At 38.0% G+C, this 18,014-nt stretch overlaps 1 protein-coding gene across 1 annotated transcript in view; it reads left to right on the forward strand.

Annotated features, from left to right (window-relative positions):
- LOC149277634 (secreted frizzled-related protein 5-like) overlaps positions 1-17,070 on the forward strand; it is a 32,608-nt gene extending 15,538 nt beyond the window's left edge. The window contains exon 3 of the mRNA XM_089502661.1: positions 16,721-17,070. Within this exon, the coding sequence (XP_089358787.1) occupies positions 16,721-17,070 (350 nt within the window). The remainder of the gene's footprint in view (positions 1-16,720) is intronic.
- Positions 17,071-18,014: the final 944 nt, after the last annotated feature.

The raw sequence follows: 18,014 nt of genomic DNA on the forward strand, positions 1-18,014 counted from the left end.
AAGTGATAGGCTGTAGAATCTCAGGGTGTGGATGTTTTAATTGCAGCTGTGTATATTCCACTATGAAAAAAGAGTGTGAGCAAATTTAATCATTGTGTGATGAAGTATATAACACATACCAGATACTGTCTGGAGACTGTCAAGGGTGGTAACTTTTTTGGGGGGAAAAAAGCAAAAAACAAAACGCCATGCCACCAATCCTCTATTAACCCCTTAAGGACAATGGGTGGTCCCTAAACCCATTGAAAACAATGCATTTTGTCATTAAGGGGTTAATATATTTTTAAGGTGGATAGAACCCATTTTTGTTTTGTTAATTTAGCACCATTACCGAAACTAGCGTTACTAAAAATGTACAGGGCGGACATTAACACCTTGGTTGGTTGATAGACTATCCCTACTTAGAACATGGAAGCCAGAGAGAGGTACTTTGTGTCTTGGTTAACCAAGACATTCCGATATTGTGCTGATATTAAAGCTTATCCCTCCAAGCTATCTTCCGTCAGCTGTTTCTATAAATCACGGCCACACATATTGTTTTCATATGAAACTTTTGAATGTTTCTCGCCAAAAAAAAAAAAAAGACTTGAGAAAGAAGGAAGCAGATTTATTCTTGTTTAGAGAAAAGTAGACATGTTGCTGCTGATGGCTCTTGTAACGGCGTTTAAATCAATTGGAAAATGACTTCCTGTGGCAAAGGCCTCTGGGTGATGTCTTGTTTAGTGAGCTAATTCGATTAGGGGGGAAAAAAACTGTTGAAAAGAATGGTTGGCTAGCAACGCAGTATGTTTAAAAGGAAAACATTTCTTAAGCCGGAGGTTAAGTCATCCTTAGAACATATAAATATATGTTTGTGCGATAAAAGACTTTGACGTTAATAAGAAAGTGCAATTTTATTTGGATTCGGATATAGGCTATTTGGTTATAAAACTACAAACGTTTAATCTGTTTGTAGAATTCCTTAAACTGGAATGTATTTTGTTTGCAATCGTTTTCTAAACCAGGCTATGAATAATCTTATGAAGATGAGGCCATAAACCTTTAAACCCTCACCACCATGTTTTAATGTCAGATGATAAAAATGCAAAGTTGGCCATGGGCCTTCATAAGGGCATAATGAACCGCAAGGTCCCCAGTCGTACTCTTCTGGGAATATCATCCACACATAGGAATATCTGACTCTTTAGCCAAAAGGCCAGCAGTAGGAGCGAAAATTCTTGGTCCCTCGAAAAGAGGGTCTTCAAGGAGTGACGGCAGCCAAAAGGCCAGCCCATCAAAAAAAGCATCCATCACCTGCTAGCCAAAAGACCAGTGATTAAAAAAGAAAAAGTGCAAGGAAGGGTCTTGAAGTGGTTTTAGTGCTTTTACCAGCTCGCCCCCAGTGAGTCCTCGGTGTGCCCCTCACCAAAAACACACCCGAGATGTGCATCCAGATTGCCCCATTCTCAGGAGACACTAAAGGCTTGGAGTGTTTCTCTCTCTCTCCCTCACAAGTACCACACTAAATGGTACGGTGACTGAATGGAGTGATTCTGGATATATTTCCATGATAAAGAGCAGACCAGTAAATAATTAAGCAACAAAACACTGCAAGCACAAGTATGAAGGTTGTGGACCCACTAACACACTACTCAACCCTATCCGACCCCCCCAAATAAAGACAGACACCTGCATATTTTAGTAACAGAAAATAACCTAAAACCGTTCTTGCCTGGCTCCATTAAAATCTTCTTGGATGCTCACCTACCTCCTCGTCAGTGACAAATTCCCCCTAACTGTCACCAGATACCCTTTACAAAACACCCGCCCATCCAAAAATAACCAATCACACCGTACTCACCCCCACTCACACCCTGTCCATTAGGCTACGCTAGCTCCCAGAGGGCTAAGCAGGGGTCAGATCGTGTCCTCAAGATAATGACTGCACACTGGAAAATTAAAACCCAAAAGAAATTTGGGAAAATGTAATGAGACAAAGATGTTTACTCTGGTTGAAATGTTTTAACGGAAAGGGGAAAAAATCTGTTACCAAAAAGATATATACAGTATATATAGAGATATATATATATATATATATCATAATAATAAGACAAAAAATTATAGATAAAAACAACGATAATATTGTTAAACAAACAATAACACACACACATTATACACACATATTTGTAAGTGTTATATTTAAAAAGCAGTGGATGTGTTTAGAACACCAAATGAAGTGTAATGGTTGTTACATTTAAACCTAATGTACACTGTACCGGTTGTACCAATGCTCTTCTATCATGGAATCCTTCTTAATAAACTTCAAAATAGGCAAAGCATTTGAGAAAGTCCAGAGTCACTTCAGACATAGACAGGGTATACAAAGACGTGTACAACAAAATCCAGGATCATTAGCAGCAGTGCCTGACCTCCCACTACTACGTTAAGCTTAAAGGATAGGCAAGGATTAGATGTGCAGCCCTGGAGACGATTACTACCCTAATCAATATCATTTAAAGAAAAAAGCTGCACCCCTCACTGATAGGCACTAAGTATAACGGCTGTGTGTCCAAACTAGTTAGCTCTGTCATTAAAGTTCCAGTCTCATGATGTCACTAATATAAAAGATACCATAATGACATCACTGTTACTTAATGAATCATTTTAAGTAACCTCTAGATTGTAAGCTCGTTTGAGCAGGGTCCTCCTCACCTGTTGTCTCTGTAAGTCAAATTGTTATGTTATATACTACCTGTTATGTCCTGTCCACCCATTGTACAGCGCTACGGAATTTGATGGCGCTATATAAAACAATAAATAATAATAAATAACGAAGGAGAGCTACTACACACCTGTCAGTGGCTAACCCTACTAAGTCAATGAAACATATTCAAAAAAATAAATTGGGGCTGAGTATGGGACAATCACTAAAATATTCAGTTGGTTGCCATGTCTCTTATGAAGTATTGTGTGTTTAACAATTTAAGCGCCGGAGGCATTTTGAAGCATAATAATGTCCTATTCTTGTCTGGCGCACAAAGATTTAATAGCATCTTTTTTGTATACTAAAAATTAGCATGAAACAGGTTTGTTGGGCCTTTATGATCTTGAAAGTTACGTATATATTTGCTTTCATATCTTTCCCATATTTACTTTATATTAGTTTCGCATCCTCTCCAAAAGACCATTATCAGAAAATCTAAATCAAATATACAGGCGTTATTTGAGTCCGGTTTTGGTTCTCGTTTTCATATTTGTTTATATATTTTTAAAGGCTGCAAGCAATTTCTGTTTCTGATTAATATGGCCGATAACGTCTTTGGTATAAGTTAACATGTTCTGTTCATTATGACATTTGGCAGAGAAGGATTAATCAGCTGTAATTTCCTTTGAGGCTTTGTGATTGAGAAGAATATAATAGTTTACTACACAAAATGTATGATAGGTTGTGAAGTGCATGCAAGGATAAATCAAATCCAGAGAAATGTACCCAGATTTACTAAAATGTGGCGTAAATGAAACAGTTTGAATCAACTGCAACCGTATCAAACCCAGGGAATGACTAATAGTTAATGGATTCCTGATACCCCATCAGTTTCAGAATTGCCCATCACCCCTTCTGAGAACGCATCTTATGACACTATACCTTGTAAGTGTTCACTTTATTAAGTATCCAATTAGAAGCAATGTTATTGATCTAAATACATTATAGCATTAACTAATAGGACAGCAGTTATGTTCTTGAACAAGTTTCAATAAATTTAAGGTGTTCTGTTAATAATAATAATATTAATTTTAGTGCTGGTCTAGAGTGAGTAGGCCTAGGGTGGCAGGTCAAGGGCGGTGGCAGCTCCTCTGCCGCTCAACTATGATCCTGATCTCCCTATTGGGTAATCAGGCTGCCTATAACGAGCCTGGTTTAAAGGGATATCATTGATCTCCCCAACCGGCCCAATAACACTATGGAGGGCTGCGTTGCATAGCGTTTCCTTTAAAAGTATCGATATAATGTCATATCCCCATGCTCAGTAGTAAGGACAGCCACGTTTGAGGTGGCGCTGACCTGGGTGAGGCCTAGGGCAGCACTGAAGATAACTCGGTCGAGAACCGACAACATTTAAATAGCTTACCCTATAATAAGTTCCTGCTGGGAAGAGTCTCAAATTGTAGCTGAAATGTGACATTAAAGAACAAAAACCTCCATTAGTCTCCCCTTTCATTGGCGCTTTATTAGTATATTTAATCTTATCTGTCTTGTATATTATTTTATTATCAGCACACTGGCCGGTATTGCAGGAGTCCAGTGGCTGAACCACTGGCTCATATTGAAAAGCAACTAATGTTAATCTGAATCGCTGTTTGTCTACATGTTTATGTAATTGGGTACAAAGTAATACCTCTAAACATAAAACTGGCAACAAAGATACACAAAGTGTTCAACGACATGGAGCAGGATTCCAATCTCTGCTTTGTGCATTAGCTCTTAGTATTACTACTTGTGTTAAGCTAACACCAAGCTTGGTTATAAAACAAGGCAAATAGTGATTTTGTAAGAACCCGGAGTCCTTGCTGGAAGAGTTCCCAGCACATAACACATTTATTCATTTGAAAAAAAGTTTTCATTTTGTGGACTACAAAAAAATAACAAACCAACAGAAAATTTAATCAGTCTATGTGTTATTGGAATTGTACAAATGGTTTCCAAGTTAAAGCTAGGTTGTTGATTTCTTCCTCCTCTCTCTTTTGCTCCACTAAAGTCTAAGCTGGATATGAAACATCTTTCTATTAAAAGATACAGAATGGGCAGCAAGTCAGTAGGTGGGCATCCCGGGCATCGGTCTGGTATGTAAGCAGGGCTGGTGCAAGGATTTTTGCCACCCTAGGCAAAACATAATTTTGCCACCCCCTGGCTCCACCCCCACAAGCCCCTCCCCCTTTGGTCCTCCTAACTGGCTGACTCGCTCCCACTCCTCCCAAAAGTGACCGCGAGCTGCTGCCGGCGCCCCCTCCAGGTAGACACACTAGGCAGGCGCCTACTTTGCCTATAGGTGGCACCGGCCCTGTATGTAAGCAAAAACCAGGTATTATAAATACAACGATAGGGGCAAGGTGGTTGTCCATTATAGCATGCCCTGTCCTCCACTTCCAGTATAAACAGTACAACCCATTACAGAATTTGTAATAAATTGCAATGGTCAATGGTCATTTACCCATGAAGCACCCATGTGCATGCAGGCATTAAGCTATATTACAGATACCGAACCTTAAAAAAGTATTGTTTTACGCACAGTGTTTTTTAGGCAACGACTTGGCTCCAAAGTCTGCGCTCAAATCACAGCTGCTTCCAAAGACTTATTTGAGAAAATGCTCACAGCCGCCTCGCTAATATCAATATTGTTTTTTTGACGGTTTCATTTTTGTTCTCCATTAACCCCCACCTGAAATTTGGAGCTTGTAACATTGTTTACACATCGAAATACTACATTGACTTCAAGAATTTGCCTCCTAATTACTTTCATTAGTTAAACCATAGTTTACAGTCATAGAAACAGCTGAGACCCATACATTTCACACTGCCCCGGAATGCAAATCACAGCTAAACTGTGTGAATACGAACGGCCCTTAATTAAAAATCATTACGGTACAGAATAAGTAAAAAGTCCTTGTCATGCTTTGTTGACTACTATCCTTACTCACCCTCCCTATCTGTCAACTCAAACAGTGTTACTTCATAAATTGTAGATAGCAAAGCCAAGAAACAGTGTGGAGGAGGAAACTGTCTTTTTGGCTGAGTTCCCTCAAATCCTGGCATGAGATGGGTGTTGTGGGAAGCTGAATAATAGCCAAATTGGATGGTAAGAAGTTTATCTTTCTAGTATAGATAGTCAGCTCCTCAATATGGGAGGATTCATTAGCATTATCTATTATTTATAAAGTGCCATACTGCTATTATAAAGGAGGGAAATAAGAACACTATGTTTAAGACAATTCATGTTATCTCTGGACATTCAATAAAGTTGTTCCAGGATCAACAACTTGTGAGAATATCTCAGCGTAATGTTCATCTCACTTGGGAATTCTCTCAGACTAAGTTCACTCTTTTTGACAGCTCATTCACATACATCTCCCCATGTTGAATTCATGAACCTGAATGAATGAATTAATGCGTATTTGATATGAGGGTGCCAGGGCAGTGCTCCAATTCAATGTATAGCCAGGGGAGGGTTGGCATCTTCTGGCATCGGGGGTATGTAAATCCAAGTCACCATTACCACCACTATAACAAAACATGGAAACACAGACACACACAAACACTAACACACATACTTACTGTAACTCTCAGGCAAACACTCACTCTGACATCCACTACATATACTCACTCGAATGCTCAGGCACAAACTCACTTACTAAGCCCCGAATCCACAAGCGGGCCTGCTCTGGAGAATTAGAACCAGGCCATAGGGCAATTCCTCCCCCTGGGCCAGCCTTTCCCTCTATATAGCTGACTTGGGAAAAAAAACCTGGAGAAACTCATACCGTTATGTACTTGCTTCCAACTGGATAAATCTCCTTAGTTTCCCATTACTTTTCACTCTTCCCATCAGTAATGCCTGCAAAAGCAATAAATTCATATTATATATTATTGGAAAATATATTTCTTAATGCTATAAAGCAAACAAGAGCTACTTGGCCAATTACAGATTAGCAGCAGGGGAAAAGGTTCTATCTCACAAAATTAACCTACACATATCATCATTTTTACATAATTTTATTGCTACGACCACCTCGTTATCCCTGTGAATGTCTCCTGTCACTTTATATAGGAACCCTGCTTACAGTAGTGGAGGGTGAAGTCTTAGACATATTTGGGAGACAGTAATCAATCAGAGGGATCAGTTTCAAATGCTAAAGTGCAGTGGTAAGTACAGCGAGGGCCCGGTGAGGGCTCTGGCATGACCTAGTGGAGGGCATTTTATAGCCCAATGAGAACCTGGGATCTCTCTGGTCCCCGCGTCCGCTGGTCAGTTTCTTCTTCCTCAAGCTAGGACATGATATTTAGCCACATCCACTCCCCAAACACCCTGACCCTTCACTAAGTCTCTCGCCCCAGAAGAGAGAGTGCTCTGGCTAGCTTACCAGGAAAAGTTCCCAGGTATGCCATAGCCTATGGGTACCTAAAATCCAAATGTAGTCATGCCTCTAGAGAATACTCAAATCTTTAATACAGCTGATCGGCTACCAAATGAAATATTTTAGAAAACTGGAGCATCATATTACTGAAAAGGGAAAAATCAAAACTGACCATTCAAAATGTAAGAATGTTTGCCGGGCCCTAGCCGTAACATGTTATTTTATGGTGACTAATACACAACATTTACATAGGGAAGCTATTTGCATTTTAAACACATGATTTTCATTTTACAAACTACCCGTCTGTAAATAAAAATGCTGCCAGGAGTTTTCCTGCCAAGTTTTGCTGTCAACAGCTTGGTGACTGTGAAATATGGAGCGACCCACCATGAGTTTTCTTACAATTTGAGGAATGAAGCTGAGTGCAAGCAAAACATTCGTTACCAATCAATATCTTTTAATATCAGCATTGCATTTCAAACTCGTCCAAACGCCGTCCTTAGAAACAATCGCTTCACAGGATTTTAGTAATATGTCTAGAGTTCTCTTGAAATTTTGATAGATTTATGCCTCTTAATCTATTCCACATGTTGAGTTTCCTCTCCACTCAATAATCTCACTTTCCTTTTTTTGAAAAAGTTAACTCTTTCATCCTGGGTTTTAATTTATTGTATAACGGAGAAAGTATAAACATATTAAGCATGAAATTAGTGGTTATTCACGTTAGAGTGAGATTCAATTTGGCTAGTAAAAAAAAATAGAATTCTTAGGGACAAAGAATATTGTTTAGCACATTCCATGTTGTATTCAATGGTGATCGAAAGTAATGAGGGCCTGTGAATGTAAAGGTTCAAGACCTTGTGCTGATGCATCCGCTACAATGAAGCATGAAAGACAAATCAGGCCACAAAGATACTGATCTGCTGTTTCAGCACTAGATGTCTAGGAAAAATTAGCCACAGATGTTCCCGAAGTTCCATGTGCCACCTGCATCCCTTGCAATTTGTAGTTACCCTACTGTAAAATTGTATGTGAATTATTTAGTGCTGGTAGGGAGCCTACCCTTGTGGGACGCAGCCAGGACTGCCCACTGACATTGGTGGTCCCAATGTTGTCCATTGGCGGCCCCGGTGACGTCAGTGGACGTTCCCAATGACATTGTAGGAAATACTCCCATTAAAAGGCAAAATAGTCAGGGGGTGCGTCAGGACCCCGGTCCCGCGACCCTGAGAATTCTGGTGTTGACCCAGAGAACTGGAGAAGCGGCTGTTCTCGATGGAGTTCTCTATTCCAAACCTGGAAAGTTCCCAGGTATGCTCATCTCCCATTGACTAGAATAGGAGATCTACTGAGCATGTGCAAGAAGCATACCCTGATACGCTCCCTGCTTTCAGTAGAGGCAGCTGGGGGAGGACACAGAAAAACTCCAATAACTAAAGAATGCCTTCACTGATTTACATTTAGTACAAAGCACTGGAACACATGAAAAATGGACTCCAATATGAATTTAACATGGCTGGGATAATTCTTTATCGATAGAAACACTTATGGTTACAGTTTGTTTCATGGAGATAACTATATCTCAGCAGGAAACTGTTCTCATGGCAAAGGCAACCCACAAATCAGAGCGGAAGTGTAGACACCATAACTGCAATTTCACAAAAATGTAACATGGAAATAGAAATGCATCTAACAATAGCAAGAAAATCCTTCTTTTATTCTGTACATTATACGAATGACTAGAGATTAACCCTAGATGTTTAACCCTTTCAGTACCAGAAAACTATTGCATACACTCTGGCACTAAAAAAACATTAGACACAGAAAGGGATTAGCTGCAGCACAATGGTTAATTGAAAGCAGAAATTCAGTACCTTGTCATACTTAATACACTAATTAGCCCATAGTTTAACAAGAGAACAAGCCTTTAAGACCGTGAGTTAAATAGCATGTGTTTGCCCTAAAATATTTTTCGTTACTTAACCGAAACCTGAAATAAGGTACCATCTTCTCCTGTCCCTCTGCATAGAATCTTTACACAGTTCTCGCCTACATTAAACACTTAACTACATTTTGCAGTGTAAATTCTATAAGAAGGCATCTTTGCTGAATTATGGAGGTTTAATGATATGGGTCATTAGAAGAGTCAGCTGCAGCACTTCTTGTGTGGCAAAAGTAAATTGTCTGTAATCCGGACCTCGATGTTTATGCAAACTACTCAGGCATTCAGGCGGTTAAAATATCTATAGAATTGGAGAGTACCATTACAGTAGCAACTGCAACACAATTAAATATGACACCATTAGTCTATAGAGTCCTATGTAAAATTCAATAGCCATGACAAAATTTAATATCTGGCAGATCTGTCACATGTGAGACAGGCCGTGAATGCAAATGTAAGGATAGACCTTTGTGCATGATCCCATACATTGTAGAAGCTTCAGCTCCTCCACTCCTACTTCCACCCATTGGGACCCTTTTTGGGCTGTCAGTTCCCCCTGCTCCATGCAGCTGCTCCAAGTCACCTGGTACTAAGACCAACCCTGGCAAAAACAGCAATTTGGTCTGTCGGTGAATTTTCCAATTTTCAGGGTCACACCGCCTAAGGATAACGCCTTTCTTTTTTATTTTTATCTACTGTTATTGACACTTTATCACTGTTGTGTCCAGAATATCTTTACCTCCTGAAAGTTATGGTTTTCTTGAGGACCTTTATTAGATCCATATGGTTGTCGCCATTAATGAATCACTGCAATTAAATATTTGTTAAAGGGTTAATATTTGAAGTGTCACAGGGTCAGTTGATTTATAAAGTTCCCGGGTATGTATATAGCTCAGATAATAAGACCTCTAAGATGACTTTCAAGATATATTCTTAACAAAGCATTAATGTTTGCCTTCATTTGGATCATTACATTTGGGGATCTCTGGGATAGGGTGAGCTCAAAAAGACCTATTTATATATCCCTCCTAAAATCTTTTACAGGAATTGTATAAGCAAAGGTGTTCCTATCCTGAAACAAAACATACAAAATACAACTAATTTATCACAATTGTTAGACGGCAATGCTGGACCTTTTCCACATTAATTCTCTGTCAAAATCTTCCATCTCCAAAACATGTCTGCAGTTTGGAAAGTAAAGTGATGACTTGTTAGAGCTAGAAGCATGTGCGATATAGCTTTCCCTTATAGTTCAATTACTCTTGTTAAAAAGGGGGCACATGGCTTGTGTCTTACCAAATTAACAAGGAAGTCCTGCCTCGTATCAGCTTGACAGGTCTGCTCTGTTCCTAAAGACTATGAACGATAACCTTGTGTAGAATCCTTTCCATTAAGGGAAGCTTGTCTCTTGGCTTAAATGAAACACGTTGTTTTAAAAAGTTCCTTGCGTTCATTGTGTACATTTGTAGATTTCTAAGGTATTGTTCTAAAACTCACATAGCCAACATATACACAACACTGTGTTATGACTCTGACCCAGACAGCCGGGGGAACAGGGTTTCACATGGAGACTCAAGGTCAAACTTAAGACAGTTCCCTGGTATGATAGTACATTAATAGTACATTAATAAAAAGATGATTCACACAGTCATCAGAAAGCACAGAAATGGTCTAATAAATATATATGACAGCTAGAAGGGCATTGAATATTAGCCACCTTGGCTAACTGTTCCCCACCTACTTAGACATGAAGCCTGAATGGACTGTGGAATTGGTGGTGACAGTGTCAGCGTTTGTTAGAGATACTGTAACTCTGAGAGACTGTCACTGCCTACACATTATGTGCTGTGTCTAAGATCCCAGCAAGATTCCTGCCATAGCTGGATTTAGGCCGGGGTATTCTGCACTCCCTCGCCAGCAGTTTGGACAGACAGAGAGGGACTTCCCAAAAGCAGCCTGTCTAGTTTCTATGGCATGAAGGACCTGATCGCACCCCAGAGAGGAAAGGCACTGCTAGGCATCAAAAAACAAACCACAGTGGGGAGGTGGCATTTATTTTCCTCCTTTTAGCCTGTGGTAAATAGCCTGCTCCTATATCATGTACACTGCCCTTCTTAGTCATATTGAAATGATATATTAGTGACAAAGATTCATTCATACCCGCCAGCAGTATCTTCCATGGTACCAGGAAACCGAATGACGCATGATACATGTTCTATGGTGACATGACACATGAGCATTCCGATAGAACACCCCATCTCTGCCTCTTTCCCGCATGAACAGTGCTTGATTCAGGCCCCATGCATGCAAGAACTGCCCCACAAACATGACTTTTCCTGTGATAACGTTTGTTGAACTTTTGCGAGGGGTTTCACGGCCGTGCTGCATCTACGTTATTTTTACAATGATATGGTAGGTGCTAGCGCCAAAGATAGATTGAGATTTAATTTGAATAACAAAGTTATAATTTATTTAAAATACAAATAATATAATAAATATAAGACATGGTTTTAAAATAAATTCTGATTGTTGTATTGGATACATTGTGTCTAAAATTGATTCTTTTAAAATTGCGTCTTGTATTTTTGGTATTTTAAATAAATTATAACTTTGTAATTCAAATTAAGAAAGTCTCTACCTATCCTTGGCGCTAGCACCTACCATATCCATAGTTACCTTATCCTCTTATCCTCATTCGGGAAGTGCTCCAATTAGGCGTCTCTAACAGCCAACACTTTTCTTTTTCTCTTCCACTTTTCTTTCTCTTCTCTCTCCCATTCACTCTATCTACCCCCGGCGCAGGTCTATACACATTTTCTTATCTATCCCATATTTGAATTATTGATTCCTATCATAAAATTGAAAAGAAAGGTTATTTGCTAAATGTAAATTTACATATTCCAGTACAGAGTTAATGTTTAATGGGTTTGATAACATTTAACACTGAGTTTAGTGGTTGCATGTCTGTTTTTTCTGCCAATGGTATTAATACGATGGTATAAAGCCCCTTGTATATTTGTAGCATGTAATAGTGAGTTTAATCATATCATCGACTTGCTTCATTTTTTCCGTGCAAGAAATACATGTTTAGGTAAGCACTGAAGTATGAAACGGTCAAAGTTATCCTGATGCTTAATTGTCAGCATGTGTGTGCAGTCAGTGGTTTGTTTAATGGCGGCGTTGAATTCAGTGGTATGTTTAATATACTTCAAAGTATGCTGCAGGAATTAGTTATCTATAGGAAGCCCGATAAGCACGTATTAGTTAACTTTGAAGTACTTGTTACTGAATGCTAGCAGTTACATGGTTCAGTCATTTTTCATTCATGTCAATGCTGGTCAACTTATCGCGTTCCTCATTACAAAGAATTTTGATAATAGGGAAGAACAATAAGGCTATGTTCGGATAAGGAATCTCGAATGCAATGCACCTTAACGAACATTTAACAACATATCAAGGGCACCAATTATGGGTATTACAAAAACTTATCTCTGAAACAATATTGTAAGGCTTTTGAGTCTATTCACAAAGAATTGCTTTGAATATTTAAAAAAAATATAGAAGTTCAAAATCACTTAGCACGCAACTAACCAAAAAAAAACTATTCAAGGATAACTCATTGTGTAGAATGTTGTAAAACACCAATAACCAAACTAGAAAATTGCTAATAATATTATATGTGAAATAAACCAAAGTAAATAAAACATTCATTAAAAGCAAATTGGAAAAGTTTACTCCAGTAAACGTACATTTCTGTTATAATCTATATTAAAGTTGTTTAATTATGTATCATCGTTTGAGGGTCCATTGGTGTTATTATATCATGATGTAAACAGCATTATTTTTTTTTCTTTATAAATAATAATCTCAGTGGTATAACAGACACCCTAGATCATTTGTAATCACTAAATATCTTAAAACTCTTATATGATCTGCTAGGAAGGTAGGACACAATCTTAAAGAATAATACCAGTAAACCAAGCAACAGACTAAAGAGTCACTTTGCCCCCCCAACACAAACTTTTTAAGATTTTCCATTATGTTTGTAGTAGAGAGGGATTAGTTAAAGCTTGCCAACGAAAAGTATATAAAATTCTCTGCAGGCTGTTGCACGTTCCTATGAGATTGGCCCAAAGCAGATTATCAGTATTTTGAGACACAGAAGTGTGGAAGGATTTATAACACCCCAAGTCTGGGTTTCTTAGCCATATTATATAATATGTTTAATTAAAATAGCATTTTCTCCCAGAAAATTGCCCAATACAACCTCACTCAATTTAAAACCTTCTACCTTTTTTTGTCTGTTAACAATAGGGATGTTGTTTTTTTAACTGTCATTATAAGTAACTTAATAGAAATATTAATGTTAAACAAAAAAAAATATATATATATATATTATTATTTTTTTTGTACTACTGTTACAAGACTTGTATAAATACAAAAGCTAATATTTCAGATAAGTCCTTTATCAGTTTTTAACAATGACTGCAGGGAGGGACTGGAAAGTTACATTAGGCCAGGACTGGCCATCTGGCACACCGAGTAAAGGCCTGGTGGGCCACTAGTCAACAGCAGCCTCGGGCCTTAAAGTTCCAGCGCCGCCCCATCATCACCGTCCCTAAGTACACAATATGTGGTGTTGTGCATTTGTAACAGTAATATATTCTACACAGTCGTATTGTTTCAACCAATGAATGACCAGAAACAATTAGATTGCGTCAGTAAATGAACTATAATTCCACAAAGTTAACACGTTTCACTCCATAAACTGTGGGCATACAGAACGCAAAATATAAACCATATCCAGCTACAAATAGCAATCATTTTACAAAAATAGCTCTGTCTGACACATACAGGGATCTAAATCCAGGTTATATTTAAAAAAAAAAAAACCTCACACATTAAAACTGCAGCCTGGAGACTGGCACATTTTCAAGTACTGTTCTCTGATATAATTTATTAAAATGATTTAAGTACAAGACTCATAAGACAGGACCCATCTGAATTGGTGCACATATTCCTAAATTCATATTATGCATTTAAAAGGCCTTTTCAGACGGTACACGGGACCATAGACTTAAGGGTATTTGTGTTGTAGTTATTTAGAGAGCTAGGTCCAGGTATTGGCCACCTTTAGAGACAGATTCCACAAAGTTCTTAGTTGTCACATTGATTCAGCATGGGAGGTCTGGAGCTTAGTTCTCTGAATATTTAGATCAACCAAGAAAAAAAAATCAGAAAAGTCCCTCCGCTACAGAAAAACCCGTGCATTTAAAGTTAGAGATCATTTTTTCTTGAATCAACCTACCACGACGAGAACTATTAGAACAGTAAAGGCAATCTTTTTTTTGAAGTTTCAATATGTATGTAGGATACTGTTCTAGTTTATGGCAGGACTACCTTCACAAACATGGGGCAGTGTGTTAGCTTATTAAGTGTCAACAAGCTTACCGTTCTTGCAATATATGGTCCCAATATTAGAGAACTGCTTGGTCCATTAAAAATAAGGAATAACGCTTTTCAGAGTGAGAAAATCTCACACGATGTTTCAATTTGTATATTTGAAGACCTTGGACACTTAAAGATTTCAGGCACAATATCAATTTTCTAAATGAAAAATCATATGCTCCGGGGGAGGTGCGCTTAAAGTTAAACTTGTAGGATTTCAACTAACTTTCAGTTTTGTGGCCTTAATTAGCGTAAAATAATCTTAAATAGCACCAACTTCATAATATTCATCAGGATTATTCAAATGTTGTATTCTTTCCAAATCATTTACCGATCACATGGCTAGCAAAACATGTAGATTGCCTTAAAAAAGCAGCCACCCAATATTTAATAATTTCTTGGGACACAAAACCCTCTGTTTATCATCTGTATTCCCAATGTCTCTGTTTTCTAGACATGTAGAATATTTTTTGGGCATTAGTGTATCAGAGTTTTCTAGAGCTTTATTCATAATGTGTATAAGGGACAGACATTTGGTTTATAAACTAATTAACTAAAAAAACTGCCTAATTTACATAAATAAGTGGTGCATCGACCACATAAAGCATTTCAGTGAAGCCCCCCCCAACCTCTAACCACACCCACGAAGACAAAAGTGCCCCTCTTTTGTAGGTATGCTTGTATGGGCAGACGCTCACGGATCCTAAGTAAGGTGTTAATTCACTGAATTAACGAGAACAGGAGGCAGATATGATGCTTAGATAACCGAGAGACATCGATAGTGAAGTGAACATAGCTTGCTTTATTATATCATGTTACTTGGGCATGAGAGCCTTTTAAACAACAAATTATTCAGACCCAAAGATTGTCCGTGACTTTTTATGAGGGTGTTCTGCCATTTACTGAGACTACACATTCTTGTTTTAAAAGACACTTTAAAAGTATTGTTCTAGATACACATCACATTTAAAGCTAAATACAATTAAGTAGACAATATTTCATGTACTGTACAATGCCCTGAACTTTTTACAAGCTAGTTTTGTGATTTTGGTACATTTTAACATTATTAGTTGTATGCTACTTCTGCCTATCCAGCCTCCATTCCCTGCTATGATATAACATGGTAAGAAAAGCAAAAATGTTTTAATTCTTAGATTTTATGTTTCTCCAAACAACATTGTTAGCTTATTAAACCTAACGAGAACCTAATTTCTCCTGCCTTCTATGAGTTAAGATTCCCTCGACAGGCATATCAAAGAAAAATGATTGATCCTGCCTTATCTAAAGAATTTGGTCTAGAGCAAAGTAAATGACTGATAAGTTGTGATGGGTGAAATGCTCTACAAAAGCCAAAACATGGAGGAAAACACTTCTCATTGCCAAGGGAAGTATAATGTTATATATATATAAAACAGTGGCATCAGGAAGACTTAGCACAAATCTCCCTGCTCCTCCACTACATAGACTCCCAATGATTAAGGTTCCACTTCATAACAAAAAACATAATTTGGAGCAAGACAGAATCCCTCCAGGACTATAAACTATAATAGACCTAAATACCGTACATTTAGCACAAATGTTTAATGCCCACTAATCACTTCCATCTGACCCATCAATAGTAAGCTGGTGGCAATGTGTAGGATGTGTTACACACACAATTATGAATGGTCCAAAGTCTTTAATCACAGCAGACCAGTTGACTCCATTGCTGTCCCCAACTATCTTTGAAAATCCTCCATTAGACTCCAATGAAACACATTTTCTGTTCATAAACAACAGTTTCCCTTTCAAATAAAGAGATACAAGCTGAATTTCTTGGGCTGTCTAAAAACACATAGCTAAACCACATTCTTTGGCATTAGTAGAGGTCTTTTAGTAAAGTATAATTCTGTAGCACAAAGGTGTTTGAACTTTTTTTCACAATAAAATATGGAACTTTTCACAGGCTAACAGAAATAAAATATGTGTTTCAGCAATTCTCCAAAGCAGCTATTAATCCATCAATTTGGTTTACAAGTTTTATGCAGAGATTACATTGTTTACTGAATCTTAAAAAGCTTTGCTTTTTTACCATTATGTAATATTTTGGCACATTCAACCTTGTCTTGAGACATAATAAATTACTTTCTCGATAAGGAAAATAGACGGCCCTGTAACACTCGGTTGTGTATGCATTTTACTTTCCAGCAAGACTGACTTGTTTTTTTGAACTCTTTCCAGTTCTACGGATGCGAATTAAAGAGGTGAAGATTGAGAATGGAGATCGTAAGCTCATAGCAGCTCAAAAGAAGAAAAAAGTTCTAAAAGCTGGGAAGCTGAAGAGGAAAGAATTCCGTAAGCTTGTCCTCTACATAAAGAACGCTGCAGGATGCCCGTGTCCCCAGCTCGATAACTTAAGCGGCAGCTTCCTCATTATGGGTCGGAAGGTGGACAATAAGCTTCTTCTTACTGCTATATACAAATGGGACAAAAAGAGCAAGGACATGAAGTACGCTGTGAACTTCATGTTCTCCTATCCATGCTCCGACACCATCTCTCATGGTGGATCACACGTGGGATCTTTTCGCTAAAGCTGCTTTTCTAGAGAACTTATGTGTCACCCTTTCCCAGCCTTACCAAATGGATTTTATATTTTAGTAATAGCAGTAACATAGTATACTCGGCTTAAAAAAGAAAGATTACTAGGGTGGTCAAGTTGAGTGGTACAGCTGACAGGGTGAAGAATGTGAGTTTTTGAAGAAGAAACCTTGTGAATTAAGAAAGAATTGCGATGTGGATCTTCGTCTGAAGAATATGTTAAAACACATTTTGTAAGCGGTTCAAGAAGGCAACTGAAACATTACGTTTATAGTTCCAACTATGTCACGCTTGTTGAAAGCATTAGTGTTCTTAGCTGAAATGTATTAAGTCGCTAGCGGTATAACACACGAGGTTCTTACAGACTCGTGGTTCACCCGTGACTGGGCAACCTTATTTTATTATAAACTATCCTCAATAGCATATCACATTAGCATACCATCATTCTTTGTAAGTACATTATGCAGCTGTATGGAGAAATTTTCATCTTAAATCATTGTATATGGTAGGTTTGATTCATGGGTTAGCATAGATGACAAATGGACTCTGTCATGCAGAAGGTCCCAAGTGTATGGGTTCTTGGAACAATACGTGGCCAAGCAGTTAGCAAATATATAAATGTTTGGATAAAAAATATTCTATTACCTATTTTTTTTCAGACTTGTGCGTCACAGTAAACCTCTCCGTGCCTCTATGCCCTAGCATGTATATCACAAATATATACATAAACTTATTTGTTGGATGATATGAGAATTTAAAATGCTCTTAGACTATCTTAAAAAAAGTTTTTATGCTTTGAAGACAATTTGAAAGAAACGAATGTGATTATACCGGGGTACGTGTATCTAAATAGTTAACCAACACAACAAAATAAAAGGGGTTTTTTTGGATTAATTTTCTATTTGCATATGGAGCAGTAGGGAATTTGCCAGTTTAA

Source organism: Sceloporus occidentalis, unplaced genomic scaffold, assembly GCF_023333645.1.
Source record: "Sceloporus occidentalis isolate IW3139 unplaced genomic scaffold, rSceOcc1.0.p SCAF_208, whole genome shotgun sequence".
Classification (NCBI taxonomy): Eukaryota; Metazoa; Chordata; class Lepidosauria; order Squamata; family Phrynosomatidae; genus Sceloporus; species Sceloporus occidentalis.